This window comes from Platalea leucorodia (genome assembly GCF_965183815.1).
Source record: "Platalea leucorodia genome assembly, chromosome: 5".
Classification (NCBI taxonomy): Eukaryota; Metazoa; Chordata; class Aves; order Pelecaniformes; family Threskiornithidae; genus Platalea; species Platalea leucorodia.
Window position 1 is genome coordinate 34,749,722 of NC_138827.1, and position 23,518 is coordinate 34,773,239.

The 23,518-nt window shown below is 38.6% G+C and overlaps 1 protein-coding gene across 2 annotated transcripts in view; it reads right to left on the bottom strand.

The window, feature by feature from the left end:
* The window catches only part of ADGRL4 (adhesion G protein-coupled receptor L4), a 76,376-nt gene that overhangs the window by 27,334 nt on the left and 25,524 nt on the right, over positions 1-23,518 (bottom strand). The window contains exons 4-7 of one of the 2 annotated variants that reach the window (XM_082313612.1): positions 9,122-9,274; positions 2,605-2,760; positions 2,009-2,079; positions 92-265 (exon numbers count right to left, since the gene is read on the bottom strand). In XM_082313612.1, coding sequence (XP_082169738.1) covers positions 92-265; positions 2,009-2,079; positions 2,605-2,760; positions 9,122-9,274 — 554 coding nt within the window. The remainder of the gene's footprint in view (positions 1-91; positions 266-2,008; positions 2,080-2,604; positions 2,761-9,121; positions 9,275-23,518) is intronic. The other variant, XM_082313613.1, reaches the window with a different exon arrangement.

Sequence of the window (23,518 nt, forward strand, 5' to 3'; positions counted from 1 at the left end):
GTAAATAAAAGAATATTTTTAAGTGGAAGAGTCATAGGCTATTTCTAAAATAGGAAAAAAAACCCACAACTTTAAGGCTTGATCCACTCACGTTAATGGTTGTATTACGAAGTGCTTCATTGTCAGAAACCGAGTAATACATGGTATTAAGTGACGAATAAGATAGCGCTTCAACATATGAAATCACATCTACAGGTAAAAGTGGTCCCAAAGTATTTTTATTAATTTCTTGCAGCATCTCCAGGGGTGTTTTTAAATGACTAATCTGAAAAATAAAAGAACTCGCATCTTTATGAAACAAGTAAAGTCACATTTCTTCAAGTGAAAGTAAACAAATGCAAATGACTGATTTCTGTGAACTAAGACACTGGCTTTTAAGATGTTTGTGCATAAAAAGAGGCACTATTTAAATCAACAGGTTGACCTATAAAGTAATGGTGTTACACATGTCTGATATAACCCTAACAAGCAACTATGATTAAAAGTCATGTGCTATTATTGCTTTTTTTTTTTTTTTTTTTTTTTTTTTTTTACTTTTTACTACTGCAGCTCAGTATTATTTACCCTAATGCTCTAAAATGAACTAGTAAACATTTTGCAAAAATAATTCAATATCAGTGATATGGCATGTTTACCCTGTTTCTGTTAAATTTTAGCTGAAAAGGTGGGAACAGATGGGCAGTATTTGTATATTTTGTGGTTGTTTTTTTTCAAATGCGGATTATAAAGCATGTAATTCAGTGAAACTGTACTGCCTATTTCAACTTCACTGCTTCAGTTTATGAACTGCTAAATGCACTTACATAAAACAATTAGTTTAAAAAGTAATAAACTAGAGAAGGTGAGATGAAAATTAAGATTGCAAGTTTCAGTTTCATGGCTGAATAAAAAAAGCATTCTTACTTCATGATACTGAAATCTAATGAGATTTTATCCATCCCCCCTCCCCGCAACACCTGATTTTGTAAGATCTGTAGTCTCTGCTGCTGAACAGCTTTTATGGGGCTTGCTTCATATTTGACTGCAGCTGAATAGAACGAGACACAGGCTAAAAACGAGGCTAAAATCTGACACACTGTTATTTACATAAAATTGAGGTATTTTGACTTATTGCTTTGATTTAAGTTTAGTTTGACTATGTATTTTTAAAAAAATCTCACTCTAAGATCCTGTTGTGGCATTTACCATGTCTTTGCACGTAGATGTGGTAAGCATATATTTAATATCATGTATTACATTGCAGGTTAACATAGAAAGCATGTTAATACAATGTATATCTTACACTAGGTTGATAAAACACTTTAAATTAATATCTTTCTGAATCTCGTAACTTCAGCAAACTGCTTAATATAAAATGCAAATATACACAATTGGTTTTTATTTATGCTTATGTTTCATTTATCCTTTTAAATTGGACAATACTATAGCTGTAGACTAATGAATAGTGAATCCATTAATATTTTTTTAATTTGCTTCAGGAATCTCTGCTTCTGGTGAAAAAAATCTTGAGTCCAGAGTCTTTGTGTCTATAAATTCTGTACCACTTTACATACTATGCTTTGAGGAGTAAATATACTAGCATACCAGGATGTTATTGCTCCATTTTCTATTTTGTCACTTGTTGACATTACTTTTGTAAGCTATCTTTCTGCCTTTCACTCTGAACAAGCAAATAATTGCACATCAGTAAATGCAGCCGTGTGTAACTTTAGAAATTACAGAAACAGTTGAGTGATTACCACACTTCTGAATTTTTCATGCATCGTGACTCACTTTGCTGGAAACAGAACACACAGATTCCCAGCAAGTTATTATCATGATTTGAACATACAACCCAGTTCAAATAATTTGAAATTATTAAAAAGACTTCTGTAAACATGCTTAAGTTCAATTGTATGCTTCAAGCATTTGTTAAAAGCTCCTTAAGAACTATTATAATTGAAATAACAGTTTCAAACAGAAACAATTAAAGGATTTGGAAATTAATCTATAAACCAGTGCTACTTACTCCAGCTAAAGTTCTATTAATATGTTCAGTTATACAGTCTTTGTATAACTCACACTTGGCCTTCGGATTTTCTGCAGAAATTAAAAAGAAACTAATTATATATTGCTGTTCAATCAATATTCAATATATACTCATTGTAAGAGCTCTTGTCTAAGTAATTCCCCAAACCACCAGCATACTGAATTTATGCACATAAGAGGCAGCACTCCATTCTCAAACTTCAGCTACTAAGACTTTATCTTGGCCAAAGTTACAGCACTAGATTGGACTCTGAGCTTTTGTTTTACTCAGATAGAGAGTTTGGCCCCTTTCCTTGGGACTTGCACAGGTGAAGTTAAGAGACAGCTCGAATTTATGGAGAGGAGTACGGATCTGACAACTATGAGGAGGTAACCATTATTTCAAATGGATTTCTTCACACTGTTTAGCAAAAATACATTTATGAAATGAGTCTATTCTCAGGAAATGTAGATGCCACTGCCTTGCCTCTTTTTCATGTCACGCTGATTAATCTAACTGAAGATAAAGAGGCACTGGTGGGTTTCTCAGAAGATGTAGCTCTATAATAACACATAAACCTTTATAATATCATGTACCTTGGCAGGAAGTGCCATCATTTGGCTTAAACTGCAATTTTCCTGTGGATGGTTGATAACCTTCCTTACAGGAGCAGTTAAACCCTCCATCCACGTTTTCACATTTTGCATGATCTCCACAGGCAACAGTTCCTTCATTGCTGCACTCATCTACATCTGCAAATATTGTGAGAAATTGAATTTTTTATTAAGTATTTACAGACTAACACCTTGCTGCTTTGTTGGTAATAGCCCTGCACGCTGCAAGCATTTTCATAATAAAATTTCATGGAATAAAAAACCCCAAAAACTAAAAAGGCAAACTTAATGGCAAAACACCTGCCAATTATAATGCTTAGGGATTAGAAGGATAAATCATAATTGATCATATTTTTAAACCACCACTTTTATTACTATATAATACTGCATTGTTCATGTTTTAAAACCATGAGTGTAAATATTAATTCTATCATAACAAAATGCTCGGCATGATGCAAATCATCTGAAATCCATTTTCCAGAGATTAGACTAAATAGATTTTCTCAGCCTTATGATTCAGTTAGAAAAGAGAAAGAAAACTGCAGCCTTTTCTTTTAAGTCACGGCTTTAAAAAGATGCTACAAAAGATCACTCTATCCATCTCGTTAATCTAAGATTTAAGCTCTGTGCCCTTTAAAGTTCTTGGCATGTCTTTTTTTTTTAATCCACCTTTAAATTACATTTGCCTAAAACGACTTTTGTGCTTCTAAATAATTTGCCATTAGGTAGACAGATTCAGTAACTGGGTGGGGCACAGTCCAAGAGTAAAACCGATGAATTCCAGTAACGGAATCCATGAATTGATCAATTTAGGAGAGCTAGGTACTAACTCTCTGGCTGGAGTAGGGATTATTTTGCATTATTTTGTTGGCTGAGGATAAAGATCAAATAACTCAATGGAGAAAGTAAACTGGGAACAATACCAAATAATTCTGAAGAATGAAGTAATGGACTGTGAAATGCTGTGCTGGAAAGGAAAAAAGAGTGAACAGCTTTGGGACAGGTATATCTGACGAAAAGATTTGAAAAATGAAAAAGTGAAACATAAGCAGATTTAAAGGAACAGCCCAGGAGAAGAGGCTGAGAACGGAACTGAAGAACAGTAAATGTAGAGAGGGGAACGGGTGAACAAGAAAGGAAGACAACCTAAGTTAAGAACTGGCATGACACTGAATTTGTGAAAGAAATTGGTGAAAAAGGAGAACTGATTAACTGATTAGTGGAGGAGAATAGCTACCTGAATTGATAGGAGGCCTCTGTGCAGCCAGATGGGTGTTAAGAACAGACAGACAGAAAGCAGATATAGGGGTCTGGAAATGCACTGTTAGCATATAGGAACTATTTTTGCATTCTTATTTTGACACAAGATGGGTAGTTTTCAAAAGGAATAGAACAAAAATGAGCAATAATGTATGTGAAATAAGGTTGCTAGAGAAACGGAAATTGTGGAAGAATGGATAAATATACTGCATCTCTGTGGATATATCTAGGGAATGCAGAAAGATATCTGAAGGATACCTAGGGGCCATCTGCCTATTTGGACAGCATTTTTGGTAACTTTGTAGAACATTCTTTACTAATGGCAAGAGAGCCTCAATAAATAATCAATCAGATGAATGCTTTTTTTTTTTTTTTTTTTTTTTATATACAGGGCAACTGTAAAATGTATTTAAACTTTTAAAGGAGTATTCCAACAGTTTCTGCATCCACACAATTTTTGCTGTTTTCTGCTTAATTCCCAGCTCCCTTTCTTCTGCTTGTAATCCTAGAGGTCTTCCTGGGGTTCAAGGAGACGGTTGAAGTCCAACCTCACTTTCACATCTCTGTTTTCCTCACTGAGCAGTGGCTCTGCTTTGCACTTGAAATGTTGCATTTCAAGCTAAGGTTCAGAAGCTCCCATTGAAAAGCCATTCACAGTCCCGCATGGCAGAGGCTGGAAGGAGAGGTGGGGCTGGAAGTGCTTTTGCCCTCCCCAGCAGAACCACCTCTGCTCTTCAGGGAGAGCCGCTAAGGTGCTATGTGTTTGAATGGGTTGGCGCAAGCACTGAAGTTTAAAGTATGAGGTTAAATTATAATTATCTGCATTAGGGCAATAGTTTGTTTCCATATTTAATGCCCCAAACTGCAAATGTTGCTCTTTGATGAGCTGAGTTTTGCATTATCTGTATTTATATGGTTTTTGTGACCTTGGTATTCATAGTCATGGAGCTAACCACGTTATACGTCAATGAATCCAGCAAAAGTGAAGAAAAGAGGGGGAAAAAGCGTGATATAGTGCTACACACAGGCTATCACATAATTAAATGCTGTCATTTAAAGACATAAGGCTAAAGTTCTTACTCTTGGCATTTAAATAACCTCTCACATCAGTAAATTATAAAGCTCTCTTTGAAACAAGTGGGTGCCTGCCAGTGCCCTGTTGTGTGACTCTGTGTCAAAGACAGAAAAACTTTGAATGAATTGAAGTGGCAAGGGTGAAAACCATGACAATACCAGTTTGTATAACAAGAACACACATCAGCCTGATACCAAAGATTTCTTTGGCCTTGTCAGCTACGTGGAGAAGGACACGTACATCTTAACAAGCTATTCGGCATGTAATGCAGTGCTAAAACACCAGCAAATGACAAGAAGTTTCGCTAAAACTTACAAAGACTTATAAATAAATTAATATTTGAATACTTTCCTGACTACCATTGCTAAGTATCAGGTTTCCATGTGATTTACTGTTGCAATTATTTCAAAATTATTATGATATTTTGCTTTTCATGAACCTTTAGTTTGGTAAATCATTTATTTGTCATTATTGGGCAGTCACACAAATTACCCTTCCTTTTGTAATTATGTCAGATATTAAGTGTAATGGAGATTTTAATGAGAAGTCAGGATTATCCAAAATAACAGCAGAAACTCAAGCACCAAGGCACATCTCTGGCAACAAGATGGCTATTTAAAGTCTGATAGAGACACCCTGTCGAGTATATGCAAATAGACTTTCTGCAGTTGAGTTATCCATATGGAATGAGTCCATATCACGCCTATCTAATTTACTGTTTCCTGGAGGAAAAAAAAAAAAAAATCTCCTGGATGACAAAATTAAAAGGCAATATGCCTGATCTTGCAAGGTACTAATCAGCTTCGTATCCCTTTTAAATCAATGAGATTGTCAGGGGCAGCCAACAATTTGTGACGGTTGCAAGAATGCTGCTTTTAAGTTCCTGCTTTGAAATACTGTGTGCAGTAGCTGTAGGTTTTTGTTTCTTTATATTTTGTAGTTACGCCTTTTTAACCGAATATGCAATTGTTGGACCACACACGGACAACAGCTTGTCAGGGCTTTCAGCAATCCAATTTTACTGGAGCTTTGGGGCGAGGATCTCTAACCGTCCTCCTTGATCTACTATGGGAGCAGGACTGGGTTGCCAAGGCTTGCATGAGCAGTCTTCACAGACAACATTCCTGAGCAAAGGTTGAAGAACAGGAGCTTTTTAAACAGAAGAGCATTTGCCATAGCTCTGCAAAAAGCCCTGGCCTTTTAGTAAATATTCAAAACAAAGCCTGGAGCTGAACTTTGAAGCTTTTATAATAGCTGCCATCAGAAAAATAATATCACCAACACCACTTAGGCTAGTGTGAAAATAGATTTATAACCTTTTATTTTATTTCTGTGCTTTGTCACTCCTCATTTACTGCAGCAGGCAAGGAAATTCCAATTAAATTAAAAGTACTGAGAACAGTTATTATGTTCAGTCTTGCCAATTACTGGATTGTACCTACATCGCTTTGATTCTTCACCAGTCAGTCAAGACAGCTTGATGTCTACATTATACCTTCTGCTTATTAGTAGCTTGCAAGTGATTGAAAAGTCCAATTGCAAAGGACTAGATGTTCCCTCCCCGTGTCTCAATACTGTGGAAGGCAGCAGCACATAGAAAGTAGAAATGAAAACGGCTACGAATGGTATGGGTAAAAGAAAAGTTAGCAATGTGGCATAATGCCATATCCCATCCACCGTACAACTCCCTTGTCACAGAAAAGGATGTGATGGAGAATGGGTGCCTTTGCAGTGCTCTCAGAAATACTTGAAGAAAACTAATAACATGCTCCTGGAAAAGGCAGAGTGGCATGGATGTCACTTTTGTTTTACAGATGGCCATTTTCATGTTTTTACTCTGTTGACCAGGGTGAAAAAAGTAGGTTTATATTTCATCTTTTTATCTGCAGCCAAACATTCGATAAAATGTTAAGTCTAAACAAAAAGCATGACTTTTACACAGTAAATAGATTTTAATAGCTCACATTCAGGACAGCAGAAAAATGTCATCTTCAGAAATATCACACCTCTGCATTCCTCACTTTTTCTTCTCCATTTCCTTTCTCCTTCTCTTTTTCTCTCTCTCTCCCTTCCTACCTTCCAGTTCCTCCTCTAGCTGCATATTTCATTGTCATCTCTTCACCAATTCTACCTGATAACATGGATGAAATACTGCTGACCCTCAACTCAAAACTCAACATTCTGGTTGGACTAAGGGTGAACTGGCATTTCCCAAAGCCGTTGTCCCAAGTTTTCTTTTGATCCACTACCTTGAGAGTTATAATCAGTTTGTATTCGGAAGTTTAGTATAGTATTCAAAGAGGGAAGGAACACACACGCATATGCACATGGAATTTGAAATGGACTCACACACACACAGTGACGTACCACACTCACACCACTGGGAAATCCAGACAGGTTTGATGGCATAAACAAATAGGTTGCATAATGACATACTGTCCAAAATTCAACCACTGTATTTGTAGTTACTACCATATACATTATATACATACACCAAAAAGAAAACTTAACACTTTGCAGAATCTGAAAATATGTTGGGGCCCTATAATCTTGGGTAGGATGGATACTCAGTAGCTCCATCCTCTGATTTGTACTGGATAACTTGCACTGTATTTACAATGACAACTTTGGTGTTTGCTTCAGCTGTGTATAGTACACCCTGAATACACTACTGTCAGTTGCTTGTGCGCATCATCTCTACTACCTGTAACAACAGATCCATTGGGTACAAAATATCCTATTATGGTTTCCCTGACAGATAAAGTAGAAAATTAATTGTGGATCAAAAGGTTGTCTTTAGGACTCACTGCTTGGTAAAGTAATTGGTACACTTGTTTAATGAGAGAAGGTGCCCACAGGTAATTCTTTATTTCAGTCTGAGTTTTGGAAGCTCTCAGCTCCTCCCATATGGATTTGCAAAAGGGAGAAGAAAAGTGGTAAACTAACCCCCAGCAGAGGATAAAAAAATATCAGTCTTCCCAGTAAAGAAAAAAGGGCAAAAAAAAGAAATTAGCAAGCTAATGGTAAAAAGCTAATGTGACACAAGAACAGTCAGAGAAATAACTTTGAAGACAAAACTTCTGAAGCTGAGGAAATGTCATAACGTAAAAATCAAAGCCTGGACCAGAAACTGTGAGAATATTTACAGCTCAATGTGCTAACAGTCTCAGTCCCAGCTAATTTAAGAACGATTCATAGCGGCTGGATAAAGCAGAGCTCTTTTAGATGGATGTGAGCAATGGGCAAGAAATGTTGATTAGATCACTTTCTGGCTTAATATGCAGCCATTCTGCTGATATTAAGAGCAGTAAGAAGAGAGGTTGTCAGCACTCAGAAGCTCACAAGAGACATATCTAGAATGAGACACAGTCAGCATAAAGGTGTAAAGGGCAATAGATTTATTTCTCATTTTCCCATTCCCTGAGGACTGTTGCAACATACAGAGAAAATTACCAGGAGTTTGAAAAAAGAGAAATAGTTACAGTTCTTCCATTCAAAGGAAATCCTAAAGGATTGCATAGTTGTTCAGAAATAACATTTTTCCAGAGAACTTTTCCTCCCCTGTAATCCTGAACAGGTTCCATCCAACTGCTACAGATACAGAGGCTGATGGATGGCACAGGAGGTAGGATAACTACTGACCTTGCTCATTGCTTTTGATCAGACTTGAAAAATCACCAAAAATATCCCAACCAAAGCCCCCAAACAAAAGATATTTGGAGCACAGTAGGTCAAATGTATAGAGAATTTTGTTGGTCCCGAGCGACCTGAATGCAGAATACTTTGTCACCCTGCTTTGTTTTAAGAATATGACCGCCTTGCTCACAGATCCGTGAAACGGGGACATAATTGAGTGGATTGGGGATTTCTGTGTTACCTTAACTATATATTCATCATCTAAAACTGTGAAATGTGGATTAAAATTATTGTGAGCAGAGTCAAGATTAAAGTGTTACTGAAAACAATTGCAGCTGCTGTGTTATCAGTGAGACGTGTGGGTCTGAACTGGAATATTAAGTCTGTACCAGTCCAAATTGTGAGAGTTTTATATCCAGACACCAAACTTCACAAATCTGAAAGCATTTTGCTAGATTTCTATAATTAACAGAAGCAATAAGAGAAGAGTGACAATGTAAAGCTAGCTGGCAGACATTAATAACTTACCCACGCAGGAGGTTCCATCATTAGGTACAAAAGTTTCTTGACCATTGCTGGATTTGAAACCAGGTGCACACATGCAGAAATAACTTCCCACCGTGTTTGTGCAATTGGCATGCTCTCCACAAGGCTGAGTAGCATTTTCACATTCATTATCATCTGTCAAGACATAAATTATGGAGAAATATATTTGCATTTGCCGATTGAAGAAAACAGTAAAGTAAAAGCTTAATTTGGCCTCCGGTATTTTATTTATGTACGTTTTGAATGCTGAGCTGGCACTCTTGGTGTTTGTCTACATAGTTTTCCCATTGCCAAGGATGTAATCAGGTGTTCAGCAGCACTCTTCTGCCCTCATCCTGCGTGAGTCAACAAATAAGAAACAGTGGGATACTAAAGTGAATGGTTCAATTGGATGTTCACTTGGCATAATGGATTGAGACAAGCACGTGTTCTGCCATGGTTGTATTTGATAAGATTTCTTGGTACCCAAAAATCTACAGGTAGAGAGTCACCCTGAGGATACATCTGGGAATTTAGAATCACAGAAAACAGAGCTCAAAAGGATATCAAGAAATCACCCATTTCGTTCCCTAACACCAAAGCAGGATCAATATAGCTAAACTGACAGTTTTTTTTCTGGCCTGTTTTTGAAGACCTTCTGTGGTATTTCTCAGCAGTCCCAGACAACAAACTTATAAAGTTTGTCCTACTGACTGACCTGACTCTTCAAGTATATTGTTTTTTCTTAGTTATCGCAAAGATCTTAACAAACAGAGGAGCAAGATTCATGGCTTGATCTTTACCTCTTAGCAATTGCTGTGCAAGTCATCAGTTTTGTATCTGCAGAATTACATGATCTATTTTACAGGGTTAATCCCATGCTCCCAATGATACATGAAAAAGGAACTATATACACAATTTTGAAGACTACTTCCTCTCTGCAGAGCCTCTGCATGTGCTATCATTGTGAGCACGGGGATCCAGCTATCTTGATCAAAGGTCAAATGAAATCATAAACTCATGCTTTGAGCTATATAGTTGATCTTCTGCAATGACTCAATAAAACTGTTTCCTCTCCAGAATCTTCCAAGGTCCCTGTTGTCTATTAAAGAATTTTCAGACCAAACTTGAGAAAAATTTCAAAAGCTTCCTTATCCAGACATTCTACTCAGGAAACTGAGAGTAACACTCACAATACCGATAATTCCATCTTTCCAAGTAGCCCATTTCTCCCAGAGCACTCCAAAACTCTGAAACAAACAAATCAACGAAACTCTCCCAAAGAAGATGACACTCTGAGCGGAGTTGTCTATTTTCTACATTGTGAGAAAGAAAAAGAGTTAAAGGCTTCCTGAAGTCTACTGGGATTTTGTTCCTGTTCTCAAGCTAAAGATACTCATAACATGATGAATGACAGGAAAGAATTCTAACAGGGAGAGAAATAACAATTTATTGCAGAAGAAGAACGATTAAGGAGCATGACAGGGAGAAGAAATATGATTTCAGAAAAGATGCCCAGGGATGAGTTTCAGAAAGGTGCTTCTGCTTCCTGATGGTCAGTGTTCTCATAAGGCATTTACAGAGATAGGGTACAGATAAGTAAAGTGTCACATAAGCTAGTGAAGTGGCAAGATTAAAGTACACCAAGAGCTGTAAAGCATTGCAGGAATAAATTTCTGCAATATAACTTAGTCACAACCCCTAGAACAATGTTGGAAAAGGATATTTTTCAGATTTGAAGTCTGACGTGATTTTGAATGTTACTCAGTTGACTCAGAGATGCAAATATCAATTCAGAACTGCAGCTTTCCTCAGGGGAATTTGGGTCAACAGTATCAAATGGATTATCCTCATTATAACTACAATTGAATGTAATTTAATGAGGAATCCAAGTATAAAAGCACTTTGCCAACACGTGTCAACAATATTTATTCTACAGCTTTGTTATTCATGAGAATACAGCAGAGGAGGTGTATGTCTTGGATCTTACTTAAAGAATGCCAAAGTAAAACCAAATTAGTCTCACTGAAATTATGACAGAGACACAAAAGTGTGTGTTTATCCAAGTTCAAACGCTAAGCATGAGAATATGAAAAAAACAGTTTGGCACATGGCATTGTGGAGACCAAGCCCCAGAACACTTTACAAGTCTTGGTAGCAAGGTCCACTTTTTCAAATATCATTTGTTTGTGTCTCTGTGCTTGGCTCTTTTGCAGTCCCAGTTTGCTCCTATACCCTGGCATTTAATGATAAAAAGAAGCGGACTACCTTATTTTAGCTACCGAGTAAACTTGGTCTTGAGAAAGTATTATAGATCCTAGAAAACAATACGTGTTGACTTTGGAAAGCTCATGGGATAGTAGTAATGGAAGATGAGAAGCAGGACACTGATCACTGCAGGACTCCATTCAAAGTAGAGGAATAACAGAGCCGATGAGAGAGAAGCTACAGGCTACATACAAGAACTTTTCTTTTGGATTTGTTTTCTAGGAGCTCAACTATAGTCCTCAAAATCCAACACTAGAACTTTTTTCAGGTGGTCCAAAAAATTTATAAGGAGTCTTAAAATGACTCATGCAGTGGTCATCAAGAAATTATTTACAATTATGCCTAATTAACTCCACTGGATTATTGGCATTTTTCCTCAATATTTAGAATGTCTATAAGGGGTTTAATGGTGACTATATTGCCTTAGAAGGCTTGCCTATTGAGACAACCTTTTTGATAATTTGAGAAACCTTCAGAATATCAAAGAAGAATAGCAGTAACTTACATTGCAAACACAAGAATGGATATTTTAAAGAGTTAAATTCATAAGGAGCTTTCTTTTCACTACTCCCATGGTCTAATGTAATACTGAGCAGACCATGCTGAGGATAATTTACTGGACCACATCCTGCTTCCACTGAAATTAATGGCATAAAAGTCACTGACGTAAGTAGGCCCAGGGTGGTGCTTGCTGTGGAAAACTACTGGGTTAATGAGAAAAGCAAGTGAGGAAGAAGTTTTCAAGAAAAAAAGAGTTTCGTATACAGTTTAACTAGTTGTGTTTAAATAATCTGCCTAATTTCACAGAAAATATTTTACAAGATCAACAATGATGACAAAAATATCTTCTAGTTCTCTGTATAAACAATTTGAATTTTTTCTTCAGACAGCATTTCAATGTGAAGCCCAGGGGCTTAAAGTAATTTTCTAAATTTTACATGATTTATAATATTATTGGATTTGTGATTTAAAGGATGTCAGGAAAAAAACAACAGGATTTATAGATGGAAAAATGTTTTGGGTTTTTGTTTGTTTGTTTGATTTTTAAGAAAATTTTCTGTCTATACAGAGAGGATACTTTAAATGACAGCAAGCATATAACCTACCTGCTTTGTTGCTACCCAATTTAATTATGTCATGTGCATTCGTTGCTGGCACAGATACCCACTGAACACTACAGGCAGTATTTCAGGAATGCACATTCCTTTAAAGATTTTTTTTTTTTCCTTTTTTTCCAGTAACTGATGAAAAATTGGGACACTTTTAGGAACAAGATTGGCCAAATGACAAGGTTAATTATTGTGGTTAAATGGTAATCCTTCATTCAAGTGTTTGATACACAAGACACTTGCTGAATAGCTGAACTGTCTTGAGAAATGTATTTTGGGGGTGGGGAGGGTGGGGAGCAGGTTGTTGTTTGGGTTTTTTTTGTTTGGTTGGTTTGGTTTTTGGTTTTTCAACAGCAGTTCTATGCTGTTTGGATTGCTCTAAAATCTTATCATTAAAAATCACAATGTGAGGAAGGTTATAAATAGTTTTCTAGGAAATTTGTGTTAAGTAACCCAAAGATGGGTGGATGCAGGAATGCGTATGTATATGTACCTGAAAATTGGTAGGATTCTTACATGATACAGGTGTAAAATAAAACCAGTTCTGCATTTTCACCTTAAAAATGCAGCTACAGTATTTTACTGTACATAAATATAATTATGGTTAGACGGAACCAGCTGCTAGCTGCATGTAATCATTTCTCTACTAGTCTCTTGAAAACATATAAGGATCTTCAAAAGCAAAAAAATCTGAAAAGCTGATATACCCCTTTCAAACTCAATTTGAATCAAGGATGGTAATTCTGTATTAAAACTGCATGTGCTCATTAATATGAGAACACCATCGGTTTAGGATTGAGTAGTCCCACTCAGAAGTCTGGGCATTGGTGGAGTCTTTCCCTGTCACAGAGGGCTATAAATTGGATCCAGTGTTTGAACAATCATTCTTTTACATCAGGTAACATTATTCATTGTTAATTAAAATGTGTAAGAATTTTGTTTAATGTTAATATAATACATTTTTGTATAAAGAGCATTCAATTCTTTTAGAAGCTTTAAAACATATGAAATACAAAAAGGAAGAATGATTTATGGATTTTAGGGCCATGATGCAGTTGGAAGCTAGAGGAATCCAATAAGATTTTAGGAAAAAAGCATAGAGGAAATTTCTTCTATCATATTCCATATACTTTCTAAAGTGCAAGTTTTACCCTGTCATATATCCTGTTTTAATACTGGCTGGTTATAAAATTATAAGCTACAATAGGAAAATGCCAGGGCAACTACAGCTACAAAATGACATAATTTGTTATTATTGTGACAAGCATGAGAAAATGCTTTGAATTATCAATTTTAGATATAAGATTTTTGTAATACTGTTTACATATTTTACATGAAAAATGTTATGAGGGAAAGTCTTATGGCAACGGATTTATCAAAACAGGTTTGAAGGGTTTCCATTGCACTGAACACATCTCCATGACAGACTTTTTGATGATATGTTGACATATAATATGAAGAGTTAGTTTTGGGGTGAAACTTGTCATATTGATTCACAATCACACAGAAGTTTTTTTTTTCCTTTTTGTAAATTTTGAAGTAAACTGTTTCTCCCTTCCCTTCAAGTAACAAACAAGGTTGAAACCACCCAAGTTAAACAGAGTGATTTGTGCCTATTCAGTCCTCACCAATCCATGCAAAATGAGATTTTTGTAGAAGTGAAACTTTGTATTATAGAATATATTCTGGGCTCTCTGGCATTGAATTAAATTGATATCAATCAGGCTGATGGCCTTTATTAATTGTTAAGTGACCTGATTGGAAAACTAGCAGTGTTGAACTTGGAGTTTGGTCACTGGTGGTAGCCAGCTGGAGGACTCCTGGGGTGGGATGGCCCAAGGCTGAAGGTACTTGCTGCCTGGGATCTCACCACGTGGAAGACCTGCCCCGGAGCTGCACAGCTGTGAGCTCAGCCCTTGACTTCCATGCTCCCAGCTCTTCTGCAGAAAAGCTGGAATTGCCGAAGTCTTGGATCAAAATCTGCAGTTAAACCTACATCTCCCAAGACTTTCTACTGGGGCCTTGCTACAGGCAGAACACTCGAGAGTCTTGTTCCTCTGCTTCTTTGGCAGGGGCCACAGTCCTGGCTTCCCACACAGGGTAATCTGTGCTGTGGCCAGGGTGCTTTGTGGGATCTGACCTGGATACCCAGCCAAGCTGGCCAGAGAGGCAACAGGCTTCCCAGGGCAGCAGCAATCTGACTGTTGTGGGTGAACTCTTTTGACAGCTTGACATTCCAGAGAAAGATTTTAATGAATTAAGAACTGACCAGAGCTTGAGTTTGATAACCTGAGTTTTTCCAAAGCCACGCCCGAAAAAGCATAGGCATGATGATGTGATTTTCATAAGTTTAATAAATGCTTGCTGTTACTAAGGACCACAAGCAGCTCATATTGAGGCCATTACTGTATATTACAATACATTTACATTTTATTCAGTGCATTCCCCAGATGACATAAAAAGAAGCAATTAAAACATCAACAATTAATTTTGCCCCAATCCAAGCCTTTTGAAACCAAGGTTGGAGGCCTCTGGAGCATACCTGTCTATCAAGAACAGCAGTGGCAGCACAGGGCTGGGGACCAGTATTGGACACAGTAGTCTGAAAAGTGGACAGCACTGGGTAGGTAGGAAACGCATCCGGAGTGGCTGGGGAATACATTGATTCATTGCATCCGGCTGTTCTCTTTCGACAGCAGCCTCTGCTGCCAAAGCTGCTATGGAGCCCCTGAGGGAAACTAAAACTACCCTTCCCTAGTGTAACCCTCATGGGAGAACAGTACTTGAAGTGCCTCACTTAACCCCTCAAAAGCAAGGAAATGAAAGGCTTCCTGTAAAACAAATTCCAGTGCTACTCACCCTGCTGTGCTTAGCTTGTCTGGAGGTCTCAGAACAGTGGGTGATCTTACATACATTACTTCTGTGCTGCAGGAGTGTGCATCTACAGCCATTGCAGCCTGAGTTAAGAACAGCGATACCATTAACAACCTTGCCTTTCCTTCCTTGTGATGTGTTTCCATTAATGGTAATTTAACACAATTTGTTTATGATTCTCCAAAGATTCAGCATTCAAGTTGGGTCTAAATCAGCATGAAAGAGCAGATGCTTAGAAAAAACACTTGAGACTGCAGAACTGGGCTGGAAATCTCATTTAAATATGAATTGCTTTCATAATGGGCCCGATTCATCTTTGTCCTACACTGGGGCAGGGGACCATGCAGTTGCTGCATAGGAAATCTTGCCACTGCAAACTCAGTCTTGCTAAAATTTCATAAAAAAAGCTCCTTGCAAGAGCTTTTCACAATGCCTTCTCAGGATGTTTTTATAGCTCGGCAGGACTTTTTAACTGGTTTGAACTTGATGGCTCTGCAGCTAGCTGGACTCCTAAAAGTCCTTAGTTCAGCAAACAAATATTTTCTCTCACATTCTTCCCAGGCTATGTGTATATGCAGAGATGATTTCAGATCAGCAGTTCTTTCGTGTCTGGCTGAACTAAAGGGCCTCACAACAAAAAATTCCCCTAGTCCCAGTTTAAGAAACAGGGCAGAACAGTCTAAAAGAAGAAGGAAAGGCATGATCCTACATATTCAAAGCACGCTGAGGTTGAGTTTCAGAGAATGGACAAGATTTGGAGAGGTTAAAATATTATCTCAACTGCTTCCCTCATCTATTGCTGGTATTTTCAGACATTACAAATTAAACATGAAAAGCATTTATTGTTGGGCAAGTGCCAACGATGAAATTGTCATTTGTTTAGCCACACAGAACAACCTGCCTTTTCAACATTTCTGAAGTATCAAAACAAGAAAATCTATAATTTGTGATCACTCATATGTGAAGAATAAGGCGGGTGGGGGGAAATCTTTAAAAGTGCTAGTGCTTGACTGGAAACAAACCATTTACCCAGACAAGCATCTGCAGGAATTTGAGAATAAAAAGGAACAGGGTGCTCGAATTAGTGAAACAGAAAGAAAGCGGGGAATAAATAGCTGTTGGGTGGCCTTGTCCCACCTTTTCCCCAGCACTGCTTCCCCTCCTCCTCTGGACAGCAGGGGTCTACCTGCACTGCAGACAGCAGCAACATGCCCCCACCGCTCCCCCCAGAGGGGACCTTAGAGCTGCACTGACCAGCAGACACTCAGCAAGAAAGCTTCAGAGCTGTGCAGCTGCAAGCGGGGAGCTTCAGTCTGGGTGTCAAAACCCCAAATTAGTTATTTCTTGTCTGGCTGACACCCCTTCCCTGACCAGATCATGAGGGGAAGACCTGAGTGCTATGAAGATTCATCCCTTCTGTTACAGGCAAAACTCAGAGCTGGTCAGGCATCCCCTGCTGATGAAGTGAGCAGGGTCTCCGGGCACCTGTCAGGGGTGCAGGTGAAGAGCACAACCCACATTGCAGCTCAGGCACAAGGGACTGGGAGCTGCCACTCACTCTTCAGGGAAGCAGACCATGACCTCTTTGCACATTGAGCACTCCAGGCTCCCCTTTTGCCTTCCTCCCAGGAACGTGGTATTAATTCAGCAGCTGAGCACCTAGCCTGATGAGCTGTTAAAATGCAAAGCTAAAGGAGAGACTGTAGCAAAGTAATGTCAGAGACAGTAAAATGGAAAAAAATCCAGGATGAAGATGGTCTGCTGGAGTTCTCAAACTGGCTTTGGAGGTGAGGAGTGATGACCAGATGAATTCTCTGGAAAACTGGTTTATAGACACTGAACAGGAAGGGATAAAACAATAACCCCATTTTCAGTTCCAGTCACACACAGCTCCCAGTTAGCCATACCATGAACCCAAACAACCCAAGGGTCCCATCTGGCAGGATGTGAACGAGTGAGACTTGCCACTCAAATCTGAACACTTTGGTCCCAAGCAAGAGATAAGACAGAAGGAAAACAGCTTAGCAAACAGTTTGATTAAAGGGGAAGAAAGACTTCCAAGCAGCACTTCCCCACATTTCAAAACAAAAAAGGAAAGATATTTATTCAGAAAATGCGGCCAGGAAATGTATCACCACTTTACAGCTTATATATGAAAACCATTGTGGCACCATCATAGTATGGGTAAGCAAGATGTGAAAGAGGGGGTAAGTGAGAGACAACATGGCTTGAATGCAGCAGAGAAACATTAAGCATTATCTGATGAGCTTTATCGAACTCGCTACAAGCATGCAGCAAAGGCTGTGATAAGAAATAATGCTGTCCTCTGTCAGGATATGGACTTATCCTTCAGTCACATAGGACTAAGCCCTGGGGTCCTGAATGCCACGTAGCAACAGCAGCACTGCTTTCCCACCGTGCCAGGGAGCTGGGGCTGGAAGCACCCAGATGATCACACAGGATCGGCACTGTGCTACTCTGGGAGCCCTCCACAGAGCACAGAGGGCGGTTTCAAATAGTTAATGCCGGTGACAGAGGCATGTGAGTTCCATGGTGCTGGATCCAGGCACAGAGCTAGTTGTATCTTAAAGGTACTTTTAATTGGAGTTGATGGGAACTATCAACTGTCATTTTGTTTGGGGTCATTCATATTATACATTCAGGAGCCAGAAACTAAGATCCAGTTGCAGAATTCCTCCCTTGAGTGGGCAGATAGGTATGTATGAACTAAAGGGCAAGCCCAGGTTCATCTCTAGCTCTGAAGAAGGCTTTCCCTCGGCGATGACCTGCTCCATCACTCCTTCTTGTGGCAGGCTCTGAAACAGCAGGATTGTTTCTGCATTTACTTCTGAGTGAACAGAACAACAACATGTTCATGTTTGCTTTAAGTATGTGAAAAGTCTGTTTCCATAGCAGAGCCTGACCTCAAACTCACTGAAGTCCAAGGAGTGGCTCCCATTAACCTGCATCTTTGCTTTTATAGAAGCAAAGGGACAAAACCTGCCAAGAGCAGAAGTCAGGAATGAAGACCACATTGCTCTTCCTTTCCTCACCCACACAGATCTAATTACCAAATGCAACCTCAGCATCCTGCCATGCACCCTGTGTCAAGCTTACTACTCAAGGATTAGACATAATGCAATTGAGACATCATCAGTTTCTTGGTTTGTCTCCTTCAAAAACACGGAATTAAAACAAGGTTAAGTGCAGCTGAATGGGAATATGCTGGATTCGAACTGCCAGCAGTGTGCAGGTGTCAATGTTTTTTAGTGCTACCAGCAGAAGGGTTTTAGAAACTTCCCTGTTATTAAATTACATCATTCCCAATCCAGCTTTCACTTCTGTTGCTAACTTGCTTGTTTTCACTGAAACTCATCACTTAACTGAAAAGTAAAACAGCACACGCACAATCAGAATATTTTTGTTTAAAGGAAAACGAGCAGGACAGTGGTCCCTTACTGAGAGGGATTTGCCAGTGGATAACTATGCCCCGCTGCAGAACTGAATGGGCAGCCCAAGTAGAAGTTCTGTTTCAGCACTGTAAATAGAACTGCATTTACAAAACAAAAAAACCCATAAACCCAAACAAAACCCAAACAACCTATAGTGAGACAATATCTGCATTGTAATTTCTTGCAGACTTCCCATTGCATTTTCCATTTACCATAGCGCTGGCATAGAACTGGCACCATGAAAGAACATGTATCAGAATGAGGCTGAAGTCTTGACTACATTGTTTAACCCTTTCTTCAGTTTTTAGAAATAAATGCCATGATTTATTTATGCTGCTTACACATATCCCCCCAATATTCCAGTAGCCACTGTCTAATAGCATTCAGGAAAATAAGACTCAAAGTAGTTGTTCAATTCCCAGTGCACCTGGTTCTTGCTATTTCCAACACTAATTTCTGAAAACTCTGTTTGTAGAACTTTCTGAACCAAAATACATAAACTTAGTATGGCACATTCTGGTATTTGTCTAAACCCAAACTTTCTTTTGCATATTACAGCAGAATCTATAAACTGTCTTCTTGTAAAGGAAATTAAGATTGCACACTACCTGCACCAAATCTTGGGATCCATCTGAACTGCAGCCAACAGATGTTAAATGCATGTAAAGAAAGGCAGTATAACCGTATCAGGATTACTCTGTCCATATCTAATCCCCGACAACTACTAGATGGATGTCTCCTACAGCCAGTTACACAAGGGCCATCGCTCAGAGGTCACGATCTCTCTGGCTTCTTCAACAATGCCCATCTAACAGCAAGTGAAACACAAGGCTGGAAGTCAGGATGAACATGAGTTCCTACATCTCACATTTCCAGACTACTTTCCTGGCCCTGGGGAGACAAACACTGTCAGTTCACATTTACGACTTTAGCAGCATTTTTGGAAGGGGAAAGAAAAACTGAATTGAAAAGGTTTTTGCTAAATCATGCTATAACATGATTGGAAGAGCTTTAGTAGTAAGTCTTTATTTGGGCAACAAGGACAGATCCATATGTAGAAAGGAAAACCAGGCTCATCGGTATTTGACTAGAAGTCCCTCTTCATGCTTTTGAATCTGCTACTTAAAATAGGTGGTACATTATGAAGTGCAGGTGTCATTGTACTACATTATCTTCAATAAATTTTATCTTTTGAAAAATAATTTACTGTAACATATCTGAAATGATATTTAAAATATTTCTTGCTTTTAGCTTTGAGATCTGTATTATGTTCCATTTTGGATTTAAAAAGCAGAATACAATAAAAGATGTGGTAAAATTGCTTTGAGAGAAGTAATAGCTCAAATAACATGGAAGGCCATAAAACAGTGACTACAGGAGAAGCTAGTTTTTTCCATTGTGGAACAGTATTCATTGATTTCTGAAACCACAGCCTAATTATGCTCTGAGTGGACAAAGTACTTTAAGTAGTCTAGTCTGGGCATCAGAGACATTGAGTTCACGATGTACTTTTGTCAAACTCAAGTTACAATACTCAAGACAAGAGTAGCTTGAAGAAATTTGATTGCCAGTACTATTCAGGAGGTTAGATGAGGTGAACTAATGCCAGTCTATGAGATGCATGGACCTATATTGCTCTAAGTTAATATTAAGGTTAGGTCATTAGAAGAAGATAACACCCATAGCAAAGAATAGGGTTGGGGTTTTTTGTTTTGTTTTTTTAAGTCAATACTGTTTCATTCTTGTCAAAAATTACATGTGAACTAAGCATATTCTACAGTGGCCCACATAGCTTTCATGTGGCTTGGTGACAGTGTGTTTTTTATATTAGCTCTATTTGTAAGTTATCCTATTTAAATGCTCTGGAATTCAGTATCTTCACTACTAAGCAATAGACTAATTCACAAAAGGAAATAATTTCAATCTACAACTGAGAAAAGCCATTAATTACTGGAAAACATCCAGTCTCCAAACCTGAAGATATCAAATATGGTCTGGCAAGGAGGAGACAATTAGACTCAGGAATTCTACCCAGAGGGAAAACATGCCAGCATTACTTCAGCTAGACTAATGACTTCAACAATAGCCACTGAAGTATTTCCAGCTACTGTCAATGCTGTAAATATTTAACTCCATGGTGAAAATGTCTTAACTACTGACAGTCATAGTTTTAGAGACTGACCCCAGCAGTTCATTTCTGATAACAAAAGTCACTATAAAAGCATATAGGATTTGCCACGCCTGCTTGCCCTGCCCCCCCCCCCCCCCCCCCGATGTGAATGAAAGCTAAATATAATGATGCAAGTGAAATTAGAGGTTATAAAACTCAGGAGAAGTTAGGTCTATGGTACTGCTCAGGCTCAGTTAAAGGGTTGCAGATTTTTGGGTAATCACAGTCAATTTCCCATATAATAGCCAAATATCATCTTAGTGGAATTTGCTCATTTGAAAAGTATATAACCCTCCTCTTTTCTAGAGCAACCTCTTCCAAAAACCAGACTGCTCTGAAGGCCAGATTTTCTCTTTCATCTCTCCCTCCTGAACCCTACAGCTTTGAAGTGATGGAGCCCATGGTTTCCTTATGCCTAATGGTCTTGATAGCCCTTTCTGGACCTTTCTTTCTAAGGCATCAATCTCGAAAACTTCAGTTCCATGTCAAAGGCAGAACAAGTTAACCCACTTGGGTCCCTCAATGAATTTTGAAGGTGAGCGGAGTATATAGCATCCTAATTCAATCTAAAGTGACTTTTCCCTTGCTGACTACACCACCAACTCTGCCTTTCAATAGTTATAATGTGCTAGGTTGAAATTTTCTGTTTATTCATAATCACTGTTCTCTACATAACTTTGTCATTTTCTAGTGAGGGTGTTTATTCTTAAATACAGGGGCTAAAGACTTTATTATCCCAAAGATATGAAACACACTTAGTAGGCAAAAATATAAAAGTTCCATTAAAAACATATCTGCAGTTTGGACAGAAGTAATACTTATAACAGGGAATAACATTGAAATGTGGCACAAATCAGAACTGCAAACACTTTCAAGTGTGCCTGCCATAATACAACTGCCACATTAAGTGTTATTATGTGCATTTTACGCCTGGGAGTACTGACAGGCAGGAGGGTGTAGCTATGTTGTGTAAGCAAGCGCTGTGTGTCTTTCGGCAACTGGAGATATGCCTGTATGCCACACTGGAGGGCTGCGTGGAGCTCAGAGGCAGGTCGTACCGCAAGCAGCGATGCTGCATTAGTGCTGCTCTCTAGCCAGGCTAATTAGCCATTTAAACACAGTCTCTATTAGCCTGGACATAGTATCATCCTGCACAGCCACACTGCTTGCTATTGCTTGACTTGGTTCATCCAGTACTGCACTGTGTCAGCTCAGCAGACACTTGGAGACAAAGTCCCAATTACAAAACACAGAGAAAACACTGCTGCCACTGATTAAAGTGAGGGGTATAATTTACATACTAAGAAGGCAGAAGCCACAGAAAAGGAGAATTGTTATAAGGTACTGAATAAAGGCTTGTAAAACTAACACATTTCCACAGACTGCCATGCTGGGGATCTGACAGAGAGGGAGGCACTGCAGAAACCTTCACTACTATTTTTCTAAGTGTTACTCAGCTGCAAAGTTCTCTGTTGGAAATACTAAAAACTTGTTTCCCAAGCTAATCACTCAAAAAAAAAAAAGCTTCCCTCAGTTTCTTGAAATAAGCCTCTCAAAGTAAACGCCTAAATCTAAGTTCAAGCAAACATAATCAATATAAACATCTTGATTATCAAATAGACTGAACTTGCAGAAGCATTGGGTAGATTTCTACAGCATGTTAACTAACCCTGAAAATAGGGCCATTTATTAGATAAGTGGAAAAGTGCTGCAAGCTTTTTTTGAAAGTGTTGGACAACAAACCGGTTTAGCAAACAGCAACAGTAAAGACTGCTACTTTATTTTTAATCCAGGAAAACTATTACATCATGTATCAAATGTTTTGTTCATTAAAAAAAGTAATTGCCTTTTGTCCTCTGTACCCATCTCTAGATGTACCAGCACAGGCAGTTCAATAGGATATCCTTAGTTTTGCTCCAAAAGTCCCAGCTCAGTCAAGATACTGCAGATCCCAGAATAGTTTGTTGGGAAAGGTTCTCTGCTCGGATTTGTTGCAAGCTTTGTATTATAGTAAGCATTAAATATTTTTTTTGCTTATTCAGTCAAATGGAGTAGGTTTACATCTCCAATCTAAATACAGACTATGCACAGAGAAATGTAGTGTTTAAAAGACATTTATTTTCAAATGGTCAAGCTGTTAAATATGAAAATACTGGGTTAGAGCTTAAATTCTTACTCCAGCTGCCTTGGCTCCAGATCAGGCACTGTGAAGTCAACCTCCAGTATCTTCTCCAGAGACTCACTGAAAGATCTGGGATAGGGGACAGCTGGAGTCAGGGAAAAGGGCATGTTGGGGATGGGACAGCAGCACACACTGTGGCAAAAAGGGCAATGCTGTGCTTCGGAAAGGCTGACGTTTTACAGAGGGCTGATTATTGTTCGGAGGAGGGCTTTACCAGTCCTCAAATCTACCCAGGAATTTGAGTAAGGAAAGGGCATTCCTTTCTTCTTAACTGGTGACATCCATGTTACATCTGTTAGAGGCAAGTGGCAGAGTCATCCTGTGAGTTCAGGCCCAGGAAAGAAG